We start from the raw sequence: 14,774 nt of genomic DNA on the forward strand, positions 1-14,774 counted from the left end.
ATCTTTTTAACTCTTTACATTTCCACACAAGTTTTATAGTAGACAAATAGTTTGTTAACAGTTATTTATCAGGGAGGTGAGAAGTTGCATATAGCCTCTCATGTTATGTAACATCCTTCAAGTTCAATGTGCGCATTAACTCAGTAGCACGTATATTTAAACATCATTGTCTACACGAATGTGAGAATTCCAAGCCTGTATATCCTAGATTAGATGTAACCAACTATTAAAGCATCAATGTTTTAAATTCGTCCTTTCATAGCTTCCTGCTCCATTGTTAAATAGTGATAGCCTAGACGAAAACCTAAGACTGTTTTGCCCTATTTATGCACCATGTACATTCCTTTTTGGCGTTCAATAGTAAGTGGAACATAAATATCAGCTACGGACGTGATCAAAACAATTGCGTGGAACCTGGCAGACTAGGCTAATTTTGTTTTCCACTTGCCTGGCCGCTGAAGGAAGGTTAGTTTTCAAGAAAATATTTTCTGGCTTTATAGGTCCGTGATCTTTCAAAACATTTTAGACTCAGTAAATTATAGCTATTTTGGTTATCTATTACCTTTTATCAGACCTTTTGGCGTAGATAGCTGCGGCTCTGGCCTTAGAAAGAGTAAGACCTAGGCTAGGCGTACTAAGTGAGTACTACTAGGCTACATCTAGGCCTAGGCTCTAGGCTCAACTACAATAATAATTATAATAATAATAAATGAACTTAAAAAGCGCTAAAATCTACGAAGTATTCAGTAGCGCTGTACAACCCTAATAGAACGAAGGGATCAAGTCACTATATTTTCCCGGTTGGATGATTCCAATTATTTATTGGGGGTAGTGTACAGCAACAAAGTTGTGTGTCGTCCTCAAATTAATTTAAGAATGACACTTCACAACCCTTACGTATTTCATTAATTTGTGTAAAAGTTACTATGTGGGCATTTCGATCCTAGCAGTAGCACTGTAGCAGGATCTTCTTTAGAGGACGTTGGTAAAACGCGGAACGATTAAGGAACACTTAAAAATACGATGTAGCAAATAATATTGCAAGTAATGTCTCATTATCATGCCACGAACGACTGACAAATTTGCTCCACAGATTCGAGTGTAAAACAGTACTTGAAAATGATCCTTTTTACTTACCAGTGCATTGTATTGAAATGGCATGAAGACTGACAGTTTTCTCCGATGGGCTGAACAGCATAATGCCATGACAAGTGACATCTGGCTTATACCCACAAACGTCAATTCTTCACACTGGGTGCATATCATTGTGGTGCATCGGTCAAAACTTCTCCTCTACCTGGATTCATTGCATGGGTATGACGAGGCTATCATCTTCTTGGTTTTTCAATTTCTTTCATCTCGATCAATGATGGCATTTAAGAGACCAGTCATGATTAGCGAATGGACTATTCGAGCACCCACTGATATTCCTCGCCAACCGAATGGATGGGACTGTGGAGTACATGTGTTGCAGTGGTCATACATTGTATGCAGTGGCCAACCACTGCCATACTCCAAAGAGTTAAACATGAGTGAAATTTGCAACTGGATGGCAAACCTGATCTTGAAAGAACAACACTTTGAGCAAGACAAATGAACATCTGGGATCTACTTGTAAGTTTAGGGGTTTTCTGTACTGGCGTGCCCTCCCAAAAGTATGATGACTCAGGGGAGAGAAGTTGTAAAGATAACGCAGGAACAAAAGATTAACGGTAACTTGAAGGATGTAATAACAATTAACTGGAACAACGGTATACTTGAATAGTTTAACAACAATTAACTAGAACAACGATATACTTGAATAGTTTAACAACAATTAACTAGAACAACGGCTTACTGGAATCATTTAATAACTTAACCAACTAAATATAAAATATAATTTACTTACAAGCTCACTTCCCACATACAGTATATGTGATATTTCCTGAAAATGGAAAAGGAAAGAAACGAGTAATCCACAGAAACGAGCTGAAATTGTGCACCTTGCAGGAAGAGATGAAACCGGATGATGATAGAAAATTAAACGTCCCCAACCTGAAAGAAAAAGTCATGCATCCACTATATACTTGGAGGAGGCCAATCAAGAAAATCGAAGAGAAAAAGCCACAAGAAAATGCGGTTGAGAAAAAAACAAATTCTACTCAAATAAGAAGATCCGAAAGGAGTAATAAAGGATTTCCGCCGCCTCGTTTTGGAACTAATGCAATCACAACGGACACCACTGTCTTTGACCTGGGGTGGGTTTAATTAGCTCATTGATTAGTTTATTCCGAATGTGTGACAATTTTTAAGACAATTACAAATTTTAGGATGATTTTCTGATGCATTGATGCAAATTTGCCATAGACCTGTAAAGCTGTTCATATGTGTGCGCCCATACACGATGCATGTGGTGTTGTGGTTATTTATGAAATTTTTAGTTTATTTTTTTTTATTCTAAGTAGTCCTTTTATGTGGAGTTTGATAAGAAGTGGCTGATCTCGATTACTACAAATGTTACGGACTCGAGCTCCGTTTGAGAGAGAAGGACTTTGAGTCAAACTGGCTGTCTAAGCCTAGGCATAAGTACCTACCACCTTCTAGGTAGCGAGGAATGTGACTATTTTTAGTCTGTGTTTTAGGTGGAAAGAGAGTGTAAATGAGCGATCATAACGATTGATTAGTTTTAGACTTCAGGAGAAGTCTGCGTTTCAGGTGGAAAGAGTGTAAATGAACGATTAATACGATAGGCGTATTCTTGTGTGGGCGTACATGTATATAGTGTAGCGTTAGGCTATGGTGCGCTTGTATCGATGCATCGCTGTTTAATTGCGTACGGAGGTTTTTAAATGTATCGGGCGCGGCGCGCTGATTGTGTTGCGTGCGTGTAACTTGTGTGAGTGTGTGCGTGTGGTGTGAGAGAACTTTCTTGTGTTTGAAAATGTTTGGCAGAGCTTATGAATGAGGGAGTGAATACGGATGGTTGACCGGTCAACACTTGTGAGCGAGTGAGTACGTTTGAGTTATATGTGTGTGTGTGTGAAGTGAGCTTGTTGTAAGTAAATTATATTTTATATTTAGTTTGCTTCAGTTAATTGTTATTAAATTCTTCAAGTTACCGTTAATCTTTTGTTCCTGCGTTATCTTTACAACTTCTCTCCCCTGAGTCATCATACTTTTGGGAGGGCACGCCAGTACAGAAAACCCCTAAACTTACATTGATTGGCCTCCTCCAAGTATATAGTGGATGCATGACTTTTTCTTTCAGGTTGGGGACGTTTAATTTTCTATCATCATCCGGTTTCATCTCTTCCTGCAAGGTGCACAATTTCAGCTCGTTTCTGTGGATTACTCGTTTCTTTCCTTTTCCATTTTCAGGAAATATCACATATACTGGTATGTCCGGGTTAGGTTGTTTAGCTATGATGTAGACATCTTCCTCCCACTTATCTTGGATTTTGCATCTCCCCCTGACTTTCCTTTTTCCATTTTGTTTAATTCCTTTTAATATGATTTAATAATTTAATACGATATTGAAATAAAATCTTGAATAAAATTCGCTAACAACTTTACTTGTTTCCTTTTCTTTTAACTAAAATTACGTACGTGCCTCTGCGAAATCTTTAAAACTAAGCCAGTACTCCAACACTTCTGACACCAATGTAAGTTTAGGGGTTTTCTGTACTGGCGTGCCCTCCCAAAAGTATGATGACTCAGGGGAGAGAAGTTGTAAAGATAACGCAGGAACAAAAGATTAACGGTAAACTTAATTAATTTAATAACAATTAACTGAAGCAAACTAAATATAAAATATAATTTACTTACAACAAGCTCACTTCACACACACACACACATATAACTCAAACGTACTCACTCGCTCACAAGTGTTGACCGGTCAACCATCCGTATTCACTCCCTCATTCATAAGCTCTGCCAAACATTTTCAAACACAAGAAAGTTCTCTCACACCACACGCACACACTCACACAAGTTACACGCACGCAACACAATCAGCGCGCCGCGCCCGATACATTTAAAAACCTCCGTACGCAATTAAACAGCGATGCATCGATACAAGCGCACCATAGCCTAACGCTACACTATATACATGTACGCCCACACAAGAATACGCCTATCGTATTAATCGTTCATTTACATACTGTCATCCAAAGACTAAAAGAAGTGAAGAGACATGCCCAAGCCCTCCGAGTAAAAAGGCTTACAATATCCAGGGATTTACCAGTAAACTTTGCATCAACACTTGAGTTTCTTTCAAATATCACAAGAAGTCTGTTCAACACCAACTGTTCAGTGTGCCACCTTGGGAAACAATGTACACATCCTCAGAGGAACAGAAAGATGACATTTTGCAAAGGTGATTGCCAGGATTGGTTTCATGTTACATGTATGCGTAAATGAAGGAGGAATGCTTCCAAAGCACTTCCTATGTGATTTGCCACTCTAAATAATCCGTTATCAACAAAAATTTGGCAAGCAGTTTCCATACTTCCATACAGTTGTCATAACATTAATGGTGGTGCAAATCCAGACTGAGTCGATATAGCCACATTCAATGACAATATTTATCTTGGTGCATGTGTATAAATTTGTACTGTACACATGCTAAGGGAGCTAACACATGGTTTGCACAATAACATTAAAGGCATTGGAGACTCGCCCCAAACCGCATGCGGCCATCTGAAAAAGTTAACTTTCCGTTGCTTGCAAGAGAATTTTTGCTCATGCCGCTACAGAATGCAGACAGTACAGTAATGAAACATGATACCTTGTTATCTTTAGCTGGACCTGAGATGTCCATCGCTGTATTGTTTGTGCACTGTGCTGTGGGTATTGACCGCAGCTGTATGTACTGACTGTACACTAGTGTCTAATTACGGAAGGTAGCAAGCTGTGTGCGTATTTTCTGGGATCGATGATGGTGTCTAACACTTCTGTTACACCTCATTCGAAACTAGGTCAGATTACCGGCATTAGACGTTTCTTTTTGCGCGAGTCTTCACACCCTTTAAGCCTTACCAAGTTGGTAACTGCTGTATGATGTTTGAAATGCCCATTACAAAGCAGGCAAAACTGTGTGATATATGCTTAATTGCTTTCAAACAATATTATAAGCTTTTCATAGTTTAATGTGAAAACTTGGAACTCTAAATCTCAGTTGATAAAAGAAGGCACAGATTGGAGTAAATTTGTATTTATTAATAAAGGGGGTGGAGTGGCAGGGGGGGGGGGTGAGGAGCGGATCCATGTGTTGTACGTAACTTTTCTCTGGAAAAAGGAGCCATAATATTCATACTAAAAACAGTGTCTGTGGGCCACGGCCATGGTTACAGCTCTGTACCAAAAGTAGGGCATTTTGTTAAATTGTGCGTAGCCAGAATTTGTTTGCAGAAAATGTTTTAACCAGTGAAAAGAAAGGGGGAAGAAAGACACTAATTATTCCATGTTTAGTGAATGGTTAGCTTCAATCCCTAGTTGACAGTCTTAGACCAGACATACAGTAATGATTTTCTGCAGGCCAGCGTCTGCAAACAGTGCAAACACTATGTCAATTTGTGGGATATGGTCATTTACTGTTTTAGTGAAATATACAGAAATTGGCAACACTAGCATACACCTGTGTATACAGGTATGTAGCTACAGCTAACTAGTACATCTATAGGCCTAGTTGTACATGTTAAGTACCTCAGCGATTTCACTGACTTGAAGTGCAGGATCACTGATGCTGCACATTGAGTTTTGACACATGAAAAAAAAAACTGACAGTCAAATTGACATGCAGCATTTGGAATGTCAAAAGTTGCCAATCAGTGCCCCTGGAGTCCCTGAAAAATGATCATGGGCCCTGATTTCTGGGGCTTAGAAGACCCAGACAATTGTCCAATCTCTGCCGCAATTCTTTTCAAAGTAGACCCAAAAAACTCTTTCCAAGTTATTATGCTTTTAATCACTTACGGAAACTTCGTCGTTCAAACATCATTTCGTACTTAGCATTTGGCAACATGATAGGAGCTCATTGCAGTATTAAGGTGCCTATTGATCATGTTTTTTGTCTCTGCAGAATGATCAATAGGGAAGTCTTTGGAGTATCTTTCAAACCACTGTGAACAGTCATTTCACAGAGCCACAATGGGATTGATCACCAAGAATGTGAGGGCCTTCCTCTTTGGTCTTTTGCTGTTTATCATCGAAGGATGCATCATAGAGTTTGGATTTCTGTGCACCAATCTACCAGTCAGAATTATCTTTGGTGAGTCTGTCAGTTCAGGGAAATGCTGTGTTAACTGCATTGTGATGGTAGAGATGGGTATTGTGTGGTTAACAAACGTTTCATAATCGAACAATGATAAGCTGGGCTACCTGCTTTATCTACCGAGTGATTGGTGGCGACGTACATCTGGCATGTAAACTATTACAGTGTGTGTCTCTTCATACAGGAGGACAGAATACGTATCAAAATACGTAATACCGGTAAAGACCGCCATTCCAGAGCAACTATTAAACCTAGGAGTCACATGATGCAATGCAATATGACAAAAGTCAAGATCATCTATGGAGTTACAAAAGCAACATGATGCTGACAATAGGCGTAGGAGGCAGGGTGGGGGGCTGGGGGGGCTGCAGCCCCCAACCAAATATTTTTGTGAAAATTCTGGCAATATGCTGAGAATTTTTGGGGCACCTACTGAGAGAATACTAAATTGCAATGTGTTTTGCAATGGTTAAACTTATATCATTATGATCATGATTGTTGTAACGACTTCCCAAAAAATTATAACCAATATGGAAGGGTAACAACACGGCAAATGATTGTATGTACTTATGTAATTGTATGTAACCCATGCATCACTATATGATATGTACATTAACATGTTGAACGTGCGCGGACCGCGCAAACAATTTTGGTTATATTTTTCGGCAAGTCGTTACAGCCCCACACCCCCCCCCCACCAAATCAAATTCGGCTCCTACGCATATGATGTATTGATGCGACAAACGTACGAAATGCCTAAAGCTGTTCAACTTACTATGTATTCAGAAGAGAACTTGCTTCTGGTTTCAACTTACAACACTACATCATACACATACTGTAATCTACTGATGACTCAACTAGCATAGAGCGTAGTGATGCCATTAAAATTCCTGAGATGTTAATGAAGATTGTCTCTCTAAACCTGGTCACTACAAGTGAAGCGTCATTCAGAATATAACTATTTTAAAATGACCTCAAATTCGTTCTAATAATTTTTCAAAGAATACCCTCAGCAGAGTGACAATCTGCATTTTTATTTAGCTTCAAGAGCCACTCAAGGAGGAGGCTACCATCAGCTCAGACAAGAAAGAACCTAATAAGTATTTCTAGAAATTATACTGAAAAATAACTAAAAACCATTGAAAGTCCAAAAACATAACAGTATTTTATTGTAATATTGTGTAGGGCCAATACAGGTAAACAAAATAAGTAACGTTAAATGAGTCCTTCTCACCAACACCATAAAAAAGAAAGTAATAGTTTTCTTCATGTTGCCCGGGTCAACCTACATTGTCACAGTAAAGAATGAGATGACCTACGTCAATAATTTTGTGATATTTTCTTTGATTTCTTTCTCAGGTGTCCTTTGTCTAGTCCTCACAGCTACTGGATTAATTTTCTTTTACCTAGCCTCCTCCATATTGAGCTCAATCGATCCCCTCGTTCAAGACCTTCAGCGTCTCATGGGCAGAAAGATATTGGAGCGCATGGCTAAGAGTGGGTTTGCAAAATTGGAAACCTCTTGCCAAAAGTATCAGGAAACCCAAGATGCATTCCTGACAAACCTCATAGCACAAAATAAAGACACAGCTTATGGACGACAGTATGAATTTGACTCAATCAGGTCAGTGGAGGATTTCCAGTCAAAGCATCCTGTCACAGAATACATTCACTTTAAGCCTTTCGTGGAAAGGGTCGCAAAGGGGGAGGAAATGGTTCTCGTTAACAGCCGGCCTGTCATGATAGCTCTTACTTCCGGTACCACAGGAGAGAGTAAAATGTTTCTCAGGACAGCTTCTCGACGGAAAAACTTCTTCCAGAATTTTGTCCTCATGTTCGAAATTTTGAAAAGAAATAGTTGTAGCTGGAATTGTCTTCAGAAGACAGCTACTTCTTACACTCATTTTCCAGAGAAATATACAGAGGGCGGTATTCCTTTGGGACCTAGTAGTATGTTTTTAAAGATGACCAAACAGACCGTTTCAAGCTACCAAAGTCCGTTGGCTGCTTTCAGATTACTGGATCAAACGCACTCCCTCTACGTTCATACCCTGTTTGCTCTACGGGACAGGAACCTAGGGGGGGTGGGCGGTAATTTTATATCCATGGTTCTAAAGATTTTTGAGACCATGGAGATGAAATGGGAGTTACTAGTTAAAGATATAGACTGTGGGACTCTAAATCAAGGTTTAGATCTTCCTGTGGATGTAAGGCGAGACCTGGAGAAGGAGCTCTACCCTCTCCCTGAGAGAGCAAGTGAATTGGAGGCTGAATTTAAGAAAGGTTTCCAGGGTATTGCCAAGAGAATCTGGCCTCACATGGAAATCCTTCTGGGAGTTACTGGTGGAAGCATGGAGATATATCTACAAAGGCTCAGCAAGAAATACACAGAAGGTTAGTTAATGGAGGGTTTTAAGGCATGTATATAAATATTTGACAAGTATTCTCAACAAGTTTAGACAGATAGAAAAGATTGGATTGTGTATGACTTACAGAAGTTGACTATAGTATGTGTATTATATGTTAATTTAAATAGTGTTTTAAGATAAGCAGTTAATCAGAAATTGGCCCAAATGTTAAATACCCAATTGCTTATTCTTCTTCTTTTTTTTATGTAGATATATTGGCCTATTCTTCCTTTCTGATCTGTACCGAAGGATTCTTGGGGATCAACTTGTGGCCTAAAGCTAAAGGGAATCCAAAATATGTGCTCTGTCCAAATGTTTTGTTCTTTGAGTTCATCCCATTATCTGAGAGGTAAATAAATGTTCATCGTTAGGTTATTTGATTTCAACCAACATACTCATCAGTCTAGGCTGACAGTCATTCTATTATCTCACAGATAAGCAGTGTTTATGTCAAATGAATATATAAATGGTAAATAATGTACTATAAAGGAAGAGTTCAGTTCACTGTCTCAAAAGTGTTTAGCACTTTTCACATTCTGCCCTATTTTTTTTTTTTAAATAGTGCCCTGGCAATGAAATGTTGAGAACCCAATGCATTCATAGAATCATTAAATACTTCCTTCTAAATCTATATTTTGTAAAAAAAAACAAAGCCATGAATTTCAATCTTTACTTGAGCAATAATCAATGTTTGGTGAAATTGCTGCAAAAGAATGCTCAAAACTGAATGGCTTGTACCCTGACCCTTCCAATGTAACAGTAATTCATTCGATAGAACTTTTAGCATACAATATAACCTGAAGAGTGATTTTTTAAACCCTTAGTAACCCCATCATAAGGTTTGCTCATTTCAGATATTCTAAGAAGTGCAACAGGCGCAATGTTTAACGACTTCTTACCTTCTTTTTGCATTCGACAGTGCAGAGGAAGATCCGAAAGTTCTCCTTGCAGAAAGTCTTGAAGTAGGGCAGAGTTATCTGATACTTCTCACAAATACTGAGGGCCTCTACAGGTATAGACTGGATGATGTCTACAAGGTAGTGGACTTCTGGCATCAAGCACCAGTGGTTGAGTTCGAATACAGGTGAGGTTTTAAGGAATTCAACCTATATATATATACACATATTTATATATACATCGTCCATAATTGTCGGATCTTCAGATGGTGTGTATACAACAACGATTGATCAAGATTGAGCAAGTTTAAGTCGTCATATCAAAGTATTGCCATGTAGTTCATGATTTGTTCATTACTAACAAGTCCCTTATGCAGGTTTTTTTTTTGGGGGGGGGGTGGCTACTGAATGTTCTATATGGTATACCTCTTTTATGTAACATATATGTCTTTCTTGAACGTGCAGAATTGGAGAAATGTTCAACATTTGTGGAAAGAAGTTCTCTGAAACGGTTGTTAGGGAGAGCATACTATCTGCAGTCGGTAGTCTCCAGTGTTCGACAGAGTTTGTGGATTATGCTTGCTGCGAGGGTTTGGTGTACCAGGAAGTTAGAGGTTGGTACAGTTATGTCCAAGTGTTACTGAGAATACATTTAGTCTCACTGCCCCTTCTCCTCAATATGTCTGGAATGCTCCTTTCAAGGGTATATTTGATTGAAAGACAATTTGATATTAATGAGAAAGAAAAAGCACATTTCACTCTGCTAGTTGAAAATCCTGTTTCAATACATGTAGGTCTAAAGATGGGTGTCTGAAAATAACTTATTTTGGGCTGAAAACACATTATACCTTCAGAAATGTAATTCAGTGGGCAGTGGTTTCAATTTGTTTTTCTTCCCTTCTCCCCTATTCTTTTCTTTTCTCTTTTTTTCATGTCAGTCATATCATCTTTAAATATTTGTTCTTCTTATTTTTCATAATCTTCGATGTAATCTTGTTGTTTTCTGCTGTTTATTTATGATAACAAAATTAAAAATAAAGGTTGTCTATTCTTCCTTCAGGTAAAGTTGATACTGATGCCTTTGATTTTGTTGCTTTCATTGAAATGAGTGAAAAATTGGACAAGGGGACGCAAAACCAGGTAAGTTGATGGATATTTTACCGCTTTTTATGATCTGCCATAAAGGGTAATAACATGCAACTTGTACAGGTTTAAGGCAGGAATCAGCTTTTGCTCCAACTTCCAAGAATCATGTTGAGAGGCATATGATGACAATATCAGACAAGATATATGTTCTGTATTTCAATGACAGTAAATTTGGAAATAAAAGTAAAATTGAAGAAAAACAAGTGTTTGTTATCATATTCTTAATAAAAAAATATTAAACAAGGGGACACCACTGCAGTGTTACATAGAATGCAGGAAATCTGGCATGAAAATAATATGCTTTGCCTTATTTCACCCGGTTTTGACCAATAATCCACAATACCTATCAACTGTTGAAACCGCTACAACTCTCTATATCTACAGCTGGAAGATACGATAAATGCAAAGTTGACTGAGCTGACCATCGCAGAAGGATTCCCTGACCGTAGCATCGGGGGCAAATTCCATTTGGTGCTAGTCCAGACTTCTAGCTTCGAGTCTCTCTTGAATCTTATTCTTTCAACTTCAAATGCTGGACCCGCTCAAGTCAAGGTTCCAAGGAAACTCAGGAAAGCCGAATGGGTGAAATTGCTCCTTAATTTTGAGATTGTTTAAAAGGAAAAATGTAACAGACTTTTGGTTCATGGGTACTAAGAGATGGAAGTTACTGTAGAGCAATAGTGTACAAATTAGGATAATTTTGTTTAAATTGTGTAAATACTAGGACAAGCAAACATATGGTGTAGGCATTCTACAAGGTTGTAATATGAAACATAGCACAATGTGAGCAAACCTAGATTCACCAATCACCATACGTCTGTTCAAGCAGGTCTGCAGCCTTTGCAAAGGTGCCAAGGCCTGTGCTACTTTTCTGTAGAGGGTGAGAGCTGGGGATGCGAGGCCCTCCACCGGCCTCCATCTCCTGCCTTTTTCGGTTTGGCTCCTCCACTTATTGTTGCAAAAACTGCACCCAACTAGAGAAAGGGAGTTCCCCAGTAGTGACAGAGTTCTTACCTGAGATGGTTCTCAACCTCCTATATGGACGGTTTGAGGAACCTACCTCCTGGATCCTGGATGTGTTCCACAACCTGGACTGTAGCACTGGGTCCACCTTGCCTCTGTCGTACATTATCTTATTGCCGAGTCCATGACACTCTGCTAACCTGCTATCAAAATCTTCTTCCATTGATGAAGAGTCATGTGACTCTTGAATCTGCTTTGAAGGGAGACATTCTTACCATTCTTGCCCATATTGATTCTTGCCTATATGATCTTGCAGGAATTTGTTGGTTCGTGCAGGGTCTTGCCTACATACTTATGCCATAATGAACATTGACTAAAGGCCTTTGGTGGCCCGAACCAATTGATCATTGAAACTGAAATCTCTCATGTCTCTTTCATGTTACCATGTTGTTTGGCTGTAAATGTGATTTCCTGTCTGATAAGAACAGCCATTGCAAGCATTTCACAAGTACTCTGTTTCACCGTTTTATGTTTTTCATAGATTATTTAAGAACTTAAATTAGGCATAAGAGTCTTCAGAGACTTTCTGCTAAATGTACAGAGATGTGGGTCATTCCATCACCATTTACATCTTGTTTACCTCAACTAAATTGATGGTGCAAATGTTAATTATATTTCCACTTAAATATCCCAGAAAATATAAAATGCCTCAGTTGCAAAAAGGTATCTTTTTGATGCACCACTAATCATGTCACTAATCATGTCATGCATAAGAACATGAATTCAAAAACAAGGCCTAGACTAGGCACAGGCTTGGCATAGGCTAACTTCACAGACGGACAGATGGATGGACAGCTTCAGACAGAATGTATAATATCACTAACCAGCCATGCACGTTATGTTTATGTCTTCAGAGGTCATCCTTTTGTTCTCTGCAACCTGATTATTGGAGACGTACAAAATATTGAGAAAAAGCATAATGTCATGATATATCCAATATTACCTCAACTAATGGTTGATTGTTTCAATGTTTATTATATTTTAAGTAAATAATGGTAAAATGCATTCACTTGCCAAACTTGAAATATCAATAGCTTAACATATTATCACACTTGTATCATTTTCATTTTACCATGATGTACAATATTTTATGTAGCTTCATCAAGAAGTAACTGAAATAAGGCCTAAATGTTTGCAATGAAAACAAATTGTCCTGCCTGCAGACTCAATTGTTCAGATTTTTAAAGGTCATTGTGACATTCAAAAATATCATTTTTTCGCCATACAAGAACTATGAAAAGGTACACAAAAGTAAGCATCACTAATTGTGACCATTTCGTAAGCATGGTATAATTGTTTTCAACACACAAAGCTTTATTGATGTCCGTATATTAGCCCTACAAGCTTGGGAATAAATTCCCTGTAACAAGTGTTACATAGTTGCAAACATTAACGTTAATGTAGCTATCATGCAATATATTAAGTAAATTTATAGTAGTTTTAGGTATAACATCGTTTAGAGCTAAACTAAGTTTGTACTAATGCGGTGTCACAGTTTTCAACCAATGGAGTAGGGCAACCCTAGGCCATGGTTTGTAACAAACGTACAAACTATGTATTGCATCGTTTTCATTATGTATTTTATATATTATATACTTTGTATTGTCTATCAAGAATTTATTCATAAACTAATACGAGGCTTAATGGTCTGCACAAGGTTTTCACAAACTGCCAAATGTAGAAATTATTCATAGATTTATTTTGGATATATACCTTCTTTTATCTTTATACCTTCTTTAAATAATATACCCAATTTAAATTTCAACAAGCAATGCTAACTTTAACCTCAACTAACATTTTTATTTGGCCCGCTGAAATTTAGATTATGGTGTTTATTATTCTTTTTGGTCTTGACATTGTAAATATGGAGTATAATGTACTATGGTTCTGCTTACATTGGTCTTTCTAAATGCCACTGTTCTATGCCATTATTGTATCATTTCTGTAGCAGCCTTTCATGACTCCAGCTGGCAAAGCCATATATTATGATGAACACAGCTACTTAAATGTGCTTACAGTTTTCAGAAATGCCAGTATTTCTTGTCATCCAGTTTCCCCACAAAATGGAAACAAGTTCTGGCTACGTTAAAGATGTGGAACAATATACATTTTAGACATATCGCTCCATAGTGAAATGTATATCTCTGGGATTTGATGTTATTACTTACCAAAACATGATAGCAATATTGAAAGGCTCTTTTTGACTTTTTGCCATCAACATATTTCATATCGTTTGAGAGGTTTTGAAGCACACCACCATCAAAATGGTGATTAATGACAGTGGCCAATATAGATGTGTACTTTTATGCTTTTATGTAGAAATCATTGAATATTTCTTCAATGAAGAAAGTGAGGCCTCTACCTAGATTTCTGATATCAAATGATTGTAGGTTCTCTAGAAATGATTACATTTTCACATTCCAATAATTTTTCGAACCAGACTTTATATTTACTGACCATTAATCACATAAAAACATGAATTATCTGAAAAGTTTTTGGACTTAACCTTCAATATTTACTATTTCATACGACTGCCATCAAAGAGAATATCTGCCACTCACTAGTATCAAGATATATAATTTCACTGAGTAGTTGTGTACACAGACTGCTAGTCATAGCGGTTAAAAACATCATGTTCTTGACAACTTAAACAGAGTTTTGCTGGATAGTAGAGGTTATTAAATACATAGTTGAAGTAAATATATTTGATATGAAATACAAGTGAAAATGCACCATTGTTTGTCTGTCTCTTAGATGTGTGTGTGTTATCATGAATGATCTAGCTACACTCCACCCTACCCTAACAACCTACCCCTCCCCCCCCCCCCCCCTCTTCAAGAGAGTTAAGTATAAAACCTGTCTGATTTTCTATAATAACAAACACCAATATTTGTAGTGTCCTCTTCATATTCTAGATTTGCCAATAAAATAACACAAATAAAAGTACTGCATCTGGAGTGAATGGAAATGCTGTATCTTCTCCTTAAAGGCATTGAAGACTTGCCCCAAACCGTGTGGGGCCATCTGAAAAAGTTAACTTTCTGTTGCTTG

General features: G+C 37.9%; 1 protein-coding gene across 3 annotated transcripts; it reads left to right on the plus strand.

The window, feature by feature from the left end:
- Positions 1-353: 353 nt before the first annotated feature.
- Positions 354-14,455, plus strand: LOC139968091 (uncharacterized). Of its 3 annotated transcripts, none has more exons than XM_071972446.1 (8): positions 354-465; positions 6,059-6,247; positions 7,610-8,644; positions 8,869-9,007; positions 9,578-9,742; positions 10,020-10,168; positions 10,615-10,694; positions 11,085-14,455. In XM_071972446.1, the coding sequence occupies exons 2-8, from the start codon at positions 6,127-6,129 to the stop codon at positions 11,313-11,315; spliced, it is 1,920 nt and encodes a 639-aa protein (XP_071828547.1). In that variant the 5' UTR covers positions 354-465; positions 6,059-6,126; the 3' UTR covers positions 11,316-14,455. The 3 variants fall into 3 exon arrangements, with proteins under 3 accessions (XP_071828547.1, XP_071828549.1, XP_071828548.1); XM_071972448.1 differs by having other exon boundaries at positions 423-500; XM_071972447.1 differs by lacking the exon at positions 354-465 and adding an exon at positions 4,216-4,354.
- Positions 14,456-14,774: the final 319 nt, after the last annotated feature.

This window comes from Apostichopus japonicus, chromosome 5 (genome assembly GCF_037975245.1).
Source record: "Apostichopus japonicus isolate 1M-3 chromosome 5, ASM3797524v1, whole genome shotgun sequence".
Lineage (NCBI taxonomy): Eukaryota > Metazoa > Echinodermata > Holothuroidea > Aspidochirotida > Stichopodidae > Apostichopus > Apostichopus japonicus.

Excerpts from the sequence above, each read along its gene's own strand:
- LOC139968091 (XM_071972446.1), top strand. The coding sequence starts at position 6,127 with ATGGGATTGATCACCAAGAATGTGAGGGCCTTCCTCTTTGGTCTTTTG. Across the intron at positions 8,645-8,868 it reads CAGCAAGAAATACACAGAAG|ATATATTGGCCTATTCTTCC; the intron begins GTTAGTTAATGG and ends TTTTTTATGTAG. Across the intron at positions 9,743-10,019 it reads GTGGTTGAGTTCGAATACAG|AATTGGAGAAATGTTCAACA; the intron begins GTGAGGTTTTAA and ends TTGAACGTGCAG.